Source organism: Stigmatopora argus, chromosome 7 (genome assembly GCF_051989625.1).
Source record: "Stigmatopora argus isolate UIUO_Sarg chromosome 7, RoL_Sarg_1.0, whole genome shotgun sequence".
Classification (NCBI taxonomy): domain Eukaryota; kingdom Metazoa; phylum Chordata; class Actinopteri; order Syngnathiformes; family Syngnathidae; genus Stigmatopora; species Stigmatopora argus.
The window spans coordinates 1,471,813-1,485,840 of NC_135393.1; the positions used below are offsets into that span (position 1 = coordinate 1,471,813).

General features: G+C 42.6%; 1 protein-coding gene across 6 annotated transcripts in view; it reads right to left on the minus strand.

Annotated features, from left to right (window-relative positions):
- LOC144076970 (P2X purinoceptor 3-like) overlaps positions 1–14,028 on the minus strand; it is an 88,498-nt gene that overhangs the window by 16,047 nt on the left and 58,423 nt on the right. For 5 of the 6 annotated variants that reach the window (XM_077604379.1, XM_077604382.1, XM_077604381.1 and 2 more), the window contains 2 exons: positions 6,244–6,337; positions 3,344–3,409 (listed from right to left, as the gene is read on the minus strand). In XM_077604379.1, the coding sequence (XP_077460505.1) occupies positions 3,344–3,409; positions 6,244–6,337 (160 nt within the window). Of the gene's footprint in view, positions 1–3,343; positions 3,430–6,243; positions 6,338–14,028 lie in introns of all 6 variants that reach the window. The other variant, XM_077604383.1, reaches the window with a different exon arrangement.

Here is a 14,028-nt window from a genome sequence, read left to right on the forward strand (position 1 = left end):
GCAGGAATAGGAAAGGCATTTTAGATATAAATAGATAGGTAATAAGTAAGTTAATAAATAAATACATGAATAAATATATAAATAAATAAGCGTGTTGCTTAGCACATATATACATACATACATACACATAAATGTACATGCATGCATACGGTAGGTCTTAACACTCACCCATTTTTTGTTAAAGAGCCTGACAGCTGATGGGAGGAAGGATCTGCAGAAGCCCTCCTTCCTGCAATGAGGGTGCCGCAGTCTATTGCTAAAGGAGCTTCGGAGGAACTCCACAGACTCATGCAGGGGGTGGGAGGTGCTGTCCATGATGGACATCATCCTGGTCAGCATTCTTCGCTCTCTTACTTCCTCCACAGAGTCCAGAGGACAGCCCAGAACAGAGCTGGCCTTCCTGACCATCTTATTCAGCCTGTTCCTGTCCCTCTCCGTACTCCCGCATCCCCAACAGAGCACTGCATAAAACACTGTAGATGCCACCACAGTGTCGTAGAAAGTCCTCAGCAGTGTCCTGCATTCTCCAAAGGACCGTAGACTCCTCAGTAGGTAGAGGCGGCTCTGGCCCCTTTTGTACAGGGCATCTATGTTTGTGGACCAATCTAATTTGTTGTTGAGGTGAACACCCAGGTACTTAAACTTCTCCACGATTTCAATGTCTGTACCCTGGATGTTCAACTGAGTGGTCTGTTGAGGATTCCTCCGAAAATCGATGACCATTTCCTTTGTCTTACTGGTGTTGATGTAGAGGTGGTTTTGCCTACACCAGTCAACAAAGGCTGTGATGACTCCCCTGTACTCCAGGTCGTTCCCGTCCGTCACTCGTCCAACAATAGCGGTGTCGTCAGAGAACTTCTGGAGGTGGCAGGTGTCTGTATTATGTTTGAAGTCCGAAGTGTAGAGGGAGAAGAGGAGTGGAGAGAGCACTGTGCTTTGTGGGGCCCCCGTGCTGCAAGCTACCACATCAGACGTACAGTCCTGGAGTCTCACGTATTGTGGTCTGTCAGTGAGGAAGTCGATGATCCATGCGGCTAGGTGGTTCCTTACTCCAGCCTCTTCCAGTTTCCCTCTCAGTAGGACCGGCTGAATGGTGTTGAACGCACTGGAGAGGTCAAAAAACATCATTCTCAGCATGCTTCCCGTGTTCTCCAGGTGTGAAAGAGACCTGTGCATCAGGTAGGTGGTAGCATCTTCCACACCAATGCCTGGACGATAGGCGAACTCCAGAGAGTCCAGCTTTGCATTCATCAGGGGGCTGAGGTGATTGAAGATGATTCCCTCCAATGTCTTGATCAGGTGAGAGGTTAATGCTACCGGCCTGAAGTGGTTTGGCTCCCTGGGGTACGCAGTCTTAGGAACTGGGACCACACAGGAAGTTTTCCACAAGGTGGGGACCTTCTGCAGACTGAGGCTGAGGTTGAAAATATGCAGAATCACTTTACCAAGCTGATCCGCACACTCTCTCAGTAGTCTGGAGCTGAGGCCGTCTGGACCAGTAGCCTTCCTTGCCTCGATCTTCTTTAGCTGTTTTATCACCTGGTCGACAGTAATGCAGACCGGTGGAAGAGGGGGAGGAAGAGGAGGAGAACGAGGTGGGAGCGTTGCTTCTGGTCTGGGGGGGTCAGGGGAGTGGGGGCAGGACTGAATCTGTTAAAGAACTGATTCAGTTCATTGGCCCACTCCCTGCCGCCGGACTCCGGGTCTCTCTCACTGTTGCCTCCATGGCCCGAAATGGTCCTCAAGCTCCTCCAGACCTCTTTGGTGTTGCCTCTCTGGAGTTGGTTCTCCAGCTTCCTCCTGTAGATGGTCTTTCCCTTCCTTATCTCTCTCTTCAGCTCCTTCTGGACCATTTTCAGACGCTCTCTCTCCCCAGACCTAAAAACCCTCTTCTTATTGTTCAGGAGGGCCCTTAGATCCCTGGTGACCCACGGCTTATTGTTGAAGAAACAACAGACCTTCTTGGAGGGTACAATGTTCTCAACACAGAAGTTAATATAATCTGTGATGCAGTGGGTCAAGCTGTCAATGTCTTTACCATGTGAATTGCACAGCACCTCCCAGTCAGTGGTCTCAAAACAGTCCCTCAGTACCATGCTGGTCTCCTCGGTCCATCTTTGTATGATCCTTGTGGTAGGTTTTATTTTCCTCACCATAGGGATGTAGGTGGGGATCAGATGGACCAGGTTGTGGTCTAAGCGGCCCAGTGGGGGGAGGGGGACTGAGCTGTATGCCTTCTTTGTGTTGGCATACAGCAGGTCCAGAGTTTTTTGTTCCCTGGTGTGGCACTTCACATACTGAGTGAAGGTGGGGAGAGTAGAAGCCAAGGGAGCATGGTTAAAATCACCAGAGATAAGGAGAGACTCGGGGTGTGACGTTTGCAGCCGGGACACAGTGGCGTGAAGCAGCTCGCGGGCGACTGTCGCATCGGCCGAGGGAGGTATATACGCAGTTATTACGATAACGTGCGAGAACTCCCGGGGGATGTAAAACGGCCTGATGCTAACAGCTACTAGCTCGATATCTCGAGTGCAGAGTTGCTCCTTTACAGTAATATGCCCGGGGCTGCACCATCTACTATTAATAAAAACAGCTAGTCCCCCACCTTTCTTCCTACCGCTCTCCTCAGCATCTCTGTCCGCCCTCACCAGCTGAAAACCATCCAAGGAGACGAAAGACTCCGGAATTAGTTCATTCAGCCAGGTCTCAGTGAAGCACATAATGCAGATTTTCTGATATTGTCGTTGTTGTTTGGTAAGCGCTGTTAGCTCTTCCATCTTATTGGGGAGAGATCTTACGTTCCCCATAATAATAGATGGAATGCTGGGTCTGAAGCACTGTTCACTTGAACACTCTAAATTGCCCTCAGCTAGTGTGAGCGTGAATGGTTGTCCGTCTTCTTGTGCCCTGCGATTGGCTGGCCACAGATTCATGGTATCCCCCGCCAGGTGCCCATAATTAGCTGGGATAGGCTCCAGCACCTCCTATCACCCTTGTGAGGATAAGCGGTTCAGAAAGAGAATGAATACATCTGTGAAAGGTCTGGTACAATGGTGACCATAAACATGCATAAAACCATATTCTTGCGGTTGGTTGTGGATAATAGTATTCGTACAAACAAGGTAAAGTTTTCCATAGATTTTTATTCTTGACAAGGGGCAAAATACTTGTTTTTAAGAAGCACTGGCGCATCTGTATGAGGTTGTACACTTGGCTGCAAGAGAATTGCTAAAAGCTAAAAATCAGGTGTCACTGTAGAATTCTCCTAAATTGTTGTTGTTCTAAAGTCTTAAACCATCAAATTATGTATTATCTACTAGATAATGCTATACAAAGTACTTACCACTCCTATTGAAGTGAAGGCTGCTACTAAGTTGATAAGTGTGGGAATCATGTTAAATTTCCCTGCCTAAAATACAAAACACAATTCTAAATTTTAGAATTTTTATATTGTTATTTAAAGTAGTACTGCTCACCATTATTGGCACCCATGAAGCCGCATAATATGAAATCTCTTTTGAAAGAAAAATACATAAAAGGAACAACCATTCCTTGTTTTCTTTGGCAATGCACACCAAAAGTTTGTTTACAGACGGTGCAATGGAGTTTACAAGAAATGAATATTCTCTTCCAAGTTAAGCATGGTGGAGGATCCATAACGGTTTAGTGCATTTTTGCGTCATCTACTTCATAGCACTGAAGGCCTTGATCGTATATAAATACTAAAAAAAAAAAACACAGATAATCAATATATAGTAATGATAAATAAATAATCACTAAATAGTAATAGATTAATAAGTGGTAAAGATAATAAATACAGAGTATTTAGATGAATAAGTGGTAAAGATAATAAATAAACAGTATTTAGATGAATAAGTGGTAAAGATAATAAATACACAGTATTTAGATGAATAAGTGGTAAAGATAATAAATAAACAGTATTTAGATGAATAAGTGGTAAAGATAATAAATACACAGTATTTAGATGAATAAGTGGTAAAGATAATAAATACACAGTATAAGTAGTAGTAATAAGACTTGATCAGGTCCTAGGTGCAGAACTCGAGTTGAGTAGCAGACTCAAGACAGTGTCTTCCCAAGAGCTGTCACCATACTCAACGAGTTCTGCACCTAGGAGCTAATCAAGTCTTATTACTACTACTTAGTGCTTATTTATTATGTTGACCACCTATTTATCTATTACTCTTTAGTGATTATTTATTTAGATTAGATTAGATAACTTTAGTCATCACATATTCGGGAAATTTCATTGTCACATGTAGATGCATTCTTTTGTTAAAGAGCCTGACAGCTGATGGGAGGAAGGATCTGCGGAAGCGCTCCTTCCTGCAATGAGGGTGAAGCAGCCTATTGCTGAAAAAGCTTCGGTGGGACTCCACAAACTCATGCAGGGGGTGGGAGGTACTGTCCATGATGGACATCATCCTGGCCAGCCTCCTCCTCTCTCCCACTTCCTCCACAGAGTTCAAAGGACATCTATGTGTTTGTTTGTTGCGTCCATCTCGCTCTGCTGACCTCACTTGGACTACCGTAATTACTCGAATATAACACGCAGATTTTTGCTATATAATTAATTCCAATAGTTGGGGGTGCGTGTTATAATCAAAAACTAATTTTTTTTTTTTTTTTTTTGTTTTTTTGTTTTTTTTTGTGTCTTGTTACATGGCCCTTAGCCTGGTGCTTTTTCTTGCCAAATAAATTGAATTGAAATTGAATTGAATAAAATAAATTACAAATTTTCGATCGAAAAAAGCATTGTCAAACTCACTTTGACGCACGGATTTTACGTCATCTCGTAGAGCCGACGCACGGATTTTACGTCATCTCGTAAAGCCGAGACCACCACTGCCCCACTCTAGCCTCGTACCCGTCTCAGTTCACCCTCTCTCAGTTCAGTGTTATAATCAATAACTAAAATAAATTACAAATTTTCGATCGAAAAAAGCATTGTCAAACTCACTTTGACGCACGGATTTTACGTCATCTCGTAAAGCCAATCGGATGATGTGTTGTGGGAGGAAGAGGAAGTGGATGAAGGAAGCGTGGACGTTGATAGGATTCTCAACGAAGAGATGTATGAGAGGACAGACAAAGAGAGAGAGGAACTCTTCATTTGAAGGATTCTAATGAATAAATTTGTTTGAACAAAACAATCGTGAAACGAAGAAAAAAAGGTAAGATTTCTGATTTTCGTCAGCGGGAAATTTTAGGTGCGCACTATATTCGAGTACTGCGTTTTTCCAGATTTTTTTGGCCCAAAATTACCTGCGTGTTATTTTCGAGTGCGCGTTATATTCGAGTAATTACGGTACTTATTTATTTATTTGTCTGTTTGTTGTTGTTATTTCTGCACTACGTGGTGAAAGCTTTACATCTCATTATACCTGTATAATGACAATAAAAGCATTCAATTCAATTTAAAAAAGGGTGCCATTATTGTTGGACATGGTTTGTTTTATGTTTGTTTTTATTAATTCATTCATTTTCTGACCGTTTATCCTCACTAGGTGGGGAATGCTGGAGCCTATCCCAGCTGATTTTCAGGCACGAGGCGGGGGACAACACCCTGAATCGGTGGCCAGCCGATCGGAAGGCACGAGGAGACGGACACCCATTCATGCTCACACTCATACTTAGAGGAAATTTAGAGTGTCCAAACAGCCTACCATGCATGTTTTAGGAATGTGGGAGGAAACCGGAGTACCCGGAGAAAACCCAAATAGGCACGGGGAGAATATGCAAACTCCACACAAGAGGACCGACCTGGATTTTAACCCAGGACCTCATAACTGTGAAGCTGATGTGCTAACCACTCGGATCCCGGGCCGCCTGTTTGTTTTTGAAGGTAAAAGATCTAATTCAAATATACTATTTACTTTGTGTCTCTAATTTAACCCTAGAATGGTAACCCTCTATTTCAGGGTTTACCTTTCACGCTTCTGAAATAGAGGGTTACCATGGTTACCGGGGGGAAAAATGGGTCCTAAGCAAGACGGTGCAATGAAGGGTACCCATTTTTCCCCCGGTAACCATGGTAACCCTCTATTTCAGAAGCGTGAAAGGTAACCCCTGAAATAGAGGGTTACCATTCTAGGGTTAAAGATGGTGATTATACAAATTTAATTTATTTCCATTATTTTTTGAAGATATTGTAGCGATCAGAAAAATTAAAGGCCAATGATGGTGAGCAGCGCTGTATGTAATAGTGTATCCAGTACTCACTTCTCCATTGACAAGTACATCAAACCTTATTGCATATGCTTTCACCAGTGTCCTGTAATCAGTCCCATTTTCCATCTTATAATATTTAGCAAACCTTCAAAAAAAGCAAACCAACATTTTGGGTTATGTAAAACAAAGTACAGTAATACCTTGACATACAAGTGTCCCAACTTACAAGAAATTTGAGATAAGAGGAAAATTCCGAGCAAATTTTTGCCTTGAGATACGAGACTAATTTGAGCCCAGAGACGTGGTGAACACTACACCGCTGTGGACACACTTCCTGGTTGTACTGCTCACGTTACTTCCTTTTTTAATTTGTCTACGTGCAGGCAACACCCTTTTGGAACACAAAATAGAAATGATTGTACATTTGTGATTCTGAAATGAAACAAAATTCTGCTTTGATTTTTTTCTTTTTATTTCTTGTTCGAAAGTGACAACTATTGCAGTAATATGAACCATCAAAAGACTTGAGATATTTCGACATTAGAACAAATTAGGCCACCTTAACATCTTAAACTTCTGGTAAGAAAATTGTATTTTCCGTCATTGAAAAGCATCAGGTTCTCGTCAAGATAGACTTATTTCTTTTTTTAAATGGAATAATTTGATATTTTGCATTTGGGTGGTACATTTGCCAAACTGACCGGATTGGGGGTCGTCTGCGTATTTTTTATTTTTTATATTTAGAAATAACGATGCGGACGTCAAACAGTGAGCATAGCAAAAGGTGCTCCAGGTCTCTACTTGCGCCTTGGCCCAATCTATAATAGGGTTCTGTACAATGTTCCCTCTAAGCTAAGCTAAGCCAAGGCGTTTGACTCGGTCAACCATCGCTTGCTACTCCGCAAGTTGGAAGCGTATGCGATTCACCCAGCGGTCGTGAGGTGGATTGATGCGTTTTTGGCTGGCCGCACCTTTCAAGTACAAGTCAACGGCATACTTTCAGAGACTCACAACGCCCCCAGCGGTGTCCCCCAAGGCTCCGTTCTTGGACCACTGCTGTTCGTGGTGTTTGTAAACGACCTGCCAGAGCACATCTCCCAGCGGGTTCTCCTCTTCGCCGATGATGTGAAGCTCGTTGCTCCCCGGAGCGACTACGAGGACCTGCGTAGGTGCCTTCATCATGTGTGGAGTTGGTCGAACCTGTGGGACCTGCGGCTCAATATCACGAAATGCAGTCATCTGGCTATTGGGGCTCCTCCTGATTCACCTCTTGACTTTGAACCGGGACGCCTGGAACTGGAGCGAACTCAACGGTGCAAAGATCTGGGCATCATTGTCGACGACACGTTCAAACCAACGGCCCAATGCATCCAAGCAGCCAACAAAGCTCGTGGAGTACTGTTCCTAATGTTCCGGTCCTTTGCCGTCATCACAGCAGACATCTTCCTTCCGTTGTATGTTTCCCTGGTGAGGCCTATTCTCGAGTATGGGATCCAAGCCGCATCACCGTACCTCGCCAAGGACATCCAGCATCTGGAGCGGGTCCAGAGGCTTGCAACGAGGATGGTCCGCGGCCTCAGCTTAATGTCTTACGAGGAAAGATGCCAGCGACTCAACCTGCCGACCCTTGAGGCTAGGCGTCTGCGAGGGGACCTGATACTGGCCTACCTCTTCTTCACGCCCGCACCTGATCGTGGTCTGAGGGGTCATCCGTGGAAGCTGTACCCTCGCGGGTTCCGGTTGAATCGGCGGAAGGCTGCTTTTTCAGTGCGCATCGCCGGTCCCTGGAACCGGCTTCCGCAGGGTGTGGTCGAGAAGCCGACGGTCGCCCAGTTCAAGCGGGCTCTGGATGACTTTTTGGCCGTGAACCAGTGACTACACCGCGTTTTGTGCACATTTCTTGTATCTTGTTACATGGCCCTTAGCCTGGTGCTTTTTCTTGCCAAATAAATTGAATTGAATTGAATTGAATTAAGCTGCGCGGGTGCGCAATTGGATTGGATTGGATAACTTTATTCATCCCGTATTCGGGAAATTTCATTGTGACAGTGCAAGAAAAGGCATAGTTATAAGTTACAACGCACAGCAAACATATGCAGCGCACAAAATAAAATTCAACCTGAGTTGTTTAAAATAAACACATTACATTTTTCTCTGTGCCATTTTGCAACGCAACTCAGAGAGTGGCAGCCTGTCACTGAAAAACGACAACAAACGCTACCTACGGATAAAGCTATGACTAACACTGTCTCCAGCCAATGAGATGATGCGGTTCACGTCACGTGTTTACTTTTGCGGCATGAGTAAATGTTAATGACATTGATTGGCTGCGTTTGATACGCGTTTTGCACAAGTGCCGCTGATTGGCAGGTTAGCATATAGCTAATGGTTGGGCTGCTGCCAAGCCTTTATCATGGCGAAAAGAGCCAAAGTAAAAAAGGAATGCAGTTCTTTTAAGATTTAATGTCTGTCGGATCATATGCAAAGAGAAGAACAAGCGGTAAATTTGGACAAGAAAATTTTCCTCTGCCAAATATGCAGCAAAGCTAAAGTTGTAAGCAAGTTTTCCGATGGAAAACTATTGCATATAAATGGAAACTTGACTATCACACATTCAGCAGAAAAGTCATTTAAACGAGAATGAGAAATGAGAAGGACCGGCGTGAAAGAAAAGGTAAAATGTACCGTATTTACTCTAATTTGTCGGACCAAATAAGATGACTGAATCGAGGGCACGGCTTATATGTGCATAAATACACAACATGCACGAAAGTGCAAGGTGACAAAGACAAAACGCCATAATGCAAGACAAAGCGGCCGATACGGTCATTTATTTCAAAATAGAGAAGAGACATATGGATAAAATTATTAGCAAATTAGCTTAGCGTTAGTGTTCGTTGATAGCGCTCAACTACACAGATACTCTGGTCACAGAGTGAGACGAAGACACACAGATGATTCATCAGCTCCCTTTATATGAATTCCAAGGAATTGAAAGTGCATGGCATTCTTCTCCGCGAACGCGTTACAGTCAACTTTTAGACGAGCATTGAAAACTCAGCTGAAAACATTCGTACTACTCCATGAAGAACTACAACTCTAACTACAACTATAGGACCCCAAGCTGTCCGCCCAAGTGCCTAAACAACATAACACGAAAACTTAAGGACCCTGAGCTGCCCACTTAAGTGCCTGAACTGATATTGCCCCTCATAATGTGCTTTTGATTCATACAGTATCTCAGAAGGCTGATTGGACACCTTAATTTTCCCCTAGGTATAGGTGTGAGTGTGCATGGTTGTCTGTCTCCTTGTGCCCTGCAATCGGCCGATTCAGGCTCTCCCCTGCCTCTGGCCCGGAGTCAGCTGGGATAGGCTCCAGCCCCCCCCCCCCCCCCCCCCGCGACCCTAGTGAGGATAAAGCAGTTCAGAAAATGAGATGAGATAATGAAGTTAATATGTCTGTCTTTGTCAATGCAAAATATCAAATTATTCAATTTGAACAAATTCTATCTTGACGAGTACCTGATGCTTGTTGATGACCGAAATTTCAATTTTCTTACCAGTTGTTTAAGATGTTGTGGCAGCCATATCTTTACATATGACTATTTCTGAGAATGTCTGAGTCTTTGTGTGTGTTAGTGTGTTCGTAGTGTGTTTGTCCGTTAACATCGGACAAAATGGAGACAACACTGTACATCCGATTTGAATGCGGTTTTGATCAAACAATTGCTAGGATGTTACCGTGCTAAATTTTTGAATTTGGTCCCGTTTAAAAAAATAGATTTTTCCACTTCCAATAAGGAATGTTGGCGGGCTTTATGGGGGCAAATGTGCAAATATGGCTTTGTACCCGGCCAACCTAACTACTACAACATGGAATGTGTGAATAAAAGGTGGCTCTGTCGTACTTAGTCGATGGTCATTTGGAACCAGTTGTTGTACTTTTTCCTTCCCCAATATCATTGGTCATTGAACTTGGCGTACGAAGTAGACATTCGTACAACTGTCACTGGCATGGAGCGGTTCAAGGATCCTCAAGGCAACTTCACCATCTGGAAAACCGATTGAATTCGAGTGATTGATTCAGGTAATTATTAGAATTTCTCGCAGTACGTAACTCTGAACACGGCATTACAAATAACCGTTACATTGCTAAGTGCATGCGATTTGAGCAGTGGTGGGCCGTCAGGGCCTTCAAGGCCTTCTCTGCTGGCCTAAGAAATATCTGAATCATATTATATTTTGTCCATCAATACTTATTATTCCAAATGGTCTGTTAGCTTCCTTTCATTGCTTTCCCCCCTGGTTGCACTGCTTCCAGATGTGTGTTTTCATATTGAAGCATTTAACCAATCACATTTCAGCCATTATTTGTTGCCAGATCAGATCTGCCTCAAAGCCTTCACAATCAGTTCTTGCGGGCTCTGCTGCATTAAACTAGACTGTTGCTTTTAACCAATCAGATTTCGAGTTGGCAACCCCACAATGATTTTTCATAGGCGTTAGCATTTTGCTGGCTGGGACATGTCATTGCTTTCACAAACTATGATTGGCTAGTAGGCGGGCCAAAGCAGCCAGAGATCGCAAACTCCACCCACATGGCCGACAGTGGCAAAAACAAATGGATTCTGTTGCAGATTTCTCTCACAAAGCTATTTTCCAGACTGACTTTTGCAGAAAAAAATGGACATCATTAAATAAGGGCGGTCAACTCCGAAGCTAGCAAGCCTGTTACAGCCGGGAAAATGGTGTGTGCGGCACTTTCAGTATGCTAACTTAGCTCCACAAGCAAATAGTATATTGTTGTTTTGATTTAAAGCCATTTTCAAAACGGACTATGCCAGAAATATGACAGGACAGGCTCGACTTTCATCATTAGCTTCGATGGCGATAGAAAAGAAGGAAGAAAGAAAGGAGGAAGGATATTGTGTAAAAAGGATTTTGGGTGAGTAAAATATTATTCCTAAATAATATTTCAATTGTGGGCCAAGTTCTGATATCTGAAAAGCTCCAGTGTTTGTATTTAATCACAAAATGCTGCTAGGAAGTGGATTTTACCCCAGTTTAATTTTTGGCGTTTCACCATTGACGTCCATCGCTGTCTTTTCCCGAGAAACATCACCCCCTTGGCCTGGTTGTAATGTCTCAAAAGCTCCAGTATTTGTATTCAATCAATAAATGATGCTAGGAAGTGGATTTTACCTAATTTTAGTATTTTAGTGCATTTTTTGTCATTTCACGCATGGACGTATCGACGTTCATCGCTGTCTTTTTACCGGGGAAATGATACTCCGGGCCCGGTTCTGATGTCTAAAAAGCTCCAGTATTTGTATTTAATCAATAAATGCTGTTTTCGGCTGGATTTTACCCCATTTTTGGGCAATGTTTGCCCGTACGCCATTGACGTTCATCGCTGTCTTTTCCCGGGAAAATCACCCCCTGGCCTGGTTTTAACGTCTGAAAAGCTCCAGTATTTGTATTTAATCATGAAATGCTGCTAGGAAGAAGATTTTACCCCATTTTTGTGCATTAATTTATTGATTATTTTTTATGTGTTGCAGCTGTAGCTGCAGTAAAGGTTTTATAGCCATAAAATAGTTTTTGAGGGTGGGATTGATACGTTGAAGGCGCTACCAGAAAATGCACCGCCCGCCACTGGATTTGAGGAACCATAATAATACAGCGAGTGTTTAGTGTACTGTTTGTACGTAAACTGAGGCGAACAGTGTGAATGGGTTTTCAACCTTTTTTAATTCAAGAGACTTTGCTAACATGCACGGTCAACAGATCAGGGATTTGGTTAATTGTCAGACATGTCGAGCGCGTCCCCGCAACTCAGAAGACCCATCAGTGAATCTGTGTCAGTGTGAGAGAGATAAAAAATTGCGTCTCACACGCCTCTCCACACCAGAAATGACCATTTTCTTCTGAAAGAGGATTTTGATTGTGGCAGCGGCAAAAGGCAGGTCCCTCCTGGTTTGATTCAGGCAATTCGTTCAGGTCAGCTGCATTATTTAAATCTGCCGTTCCTGTCTCACCCATGGATGCTTCATATTACTGAAATTGTTGTCACTTTCGAACAAGAAATAAAAAGACAAAAAATCAAAGCGGAATTTTGTTTTATTTCATAGTCACAAATGTACACTCATTTTCATTCAGTGTTCCGAAAGGGTGTTGCCTGCACGTAGTGTAATATATTTAAAATATACATTCCCATTTGTGTCATTCAAAATATACTATCCTGCCAGATTGTTGGATGACTTTAGGCATACTAAACGAAGTGCCTGTCACTATCTGATCATGGGGGTTGCATTGCATTCTTCACAGAAATGTGTGAACAGAGAGGGCTCTGGTGTTTGTAGTATAAACAATTGCTCCTGTGTTCTGACAGTTGTAAAAGTTGTTCAAAGAGAAACAAAACATTGTAAAAACGTTTCCTGAGGTGTCTAAATATCCTGTTTTTATGGTTCAAAGGGAAGTGCCATATCTTGAAAATCTCTGTCCCAACAGATGTCTAAGTTAAGAATCAATAGTATTTGATTTCAAACTAGCCCTGTTCTTTTGGAACTGAAACCTACCCAGCTATTTTCAAATTGATGCTCACTTTGGGTGGAGACAATGAAGGTTTTAAAAAATGGAGTCAGCACGAGAGTCCTGTCCTTTCCCTTGCTAATAAAGAGAATTGACCACGGAAGCTTCAATATATTATTGAAGCTTCCGTGGTCTTGTCTATATTTTGTCACTTGTCTCACCAAATGTTTCAGAACAAAAATAAGAACATCTTACTGAAGACAAATTAAAAAAGGAAGTCACGTGAGCAGTACAACCAGGAAGTGTGTCCGTAGCCGTCTAGTGTTCACCAAGTCTCTGGGTGCAATAATAGCATGAGATACACATTACATAGGTATCAAGGTTGATATTTTAATGATCGGGCGCAAGTTCTTCGATCAGCCGTAACAACTATTGGGATGAGCTGGCATGGTATGACATGCATCAAGGCTACTCGCGTCTGGCCAGTGAGAGCACGTTTAATTACAGTGAGATGGCAGCGCCTTGAGCGAGCAATGGCAGCCACAAGTAAGTGAGGAAATTTTGTTTGCGGTTTGATTTGTTTATCTTTTATCTATTTTGAAATAAATGACTGTATCGGCAGCATTGTCTTGCGCTATGCCGTTTTGTCTTTGTCACCTTGCAGTTTCATGCATGTCAAGTCTAATTTGTGCGCACATATGCGAGAAAATATGGTAATTTCAATTTTTTCATAATTAGAATCCATTTATTTCCTGGATTAAAAGTCTGCAATAAAGTGTGAGAAAATGTTCTAAGTAGGGCCATATGTTGTTCAAACATAAAAACAAAAACATGTACACGCTAATGCTGAATGAAGTTTCAGAAGTACATTGTCATAAATGTCAATTTTAATTATTTATTTTTTACAAAGTGATATACAAAAATCGCAATAATAATTTTAAAGTGTAGTATCAGGATCGATTTGGGATACAAATCATATCACCAGATATGATGCAATACACAACCCAAGTTCAGTGAGGGGATCGTAGAAAACAGACCTATGATCATAATGACCACCCCGCTCAGTCAAATGTCCAGTGTGCCAGGTTGACCACACATTACGAGGGGGGCCTGCAAATGATCTTTTCTCGAGTCAGGTGTAACAGAATTTCAACAACTAAATGCTAATCACCTACTTTAGTTATTAATATCTTACATGATATTTTTCTCAGAATATCAGATTACCAACATTCCTTACTAGATTTATTTTGGGTGTGTGGTTCTTAAAGATTACAAGCCATTCACGAGTCATGGATGGCACTGT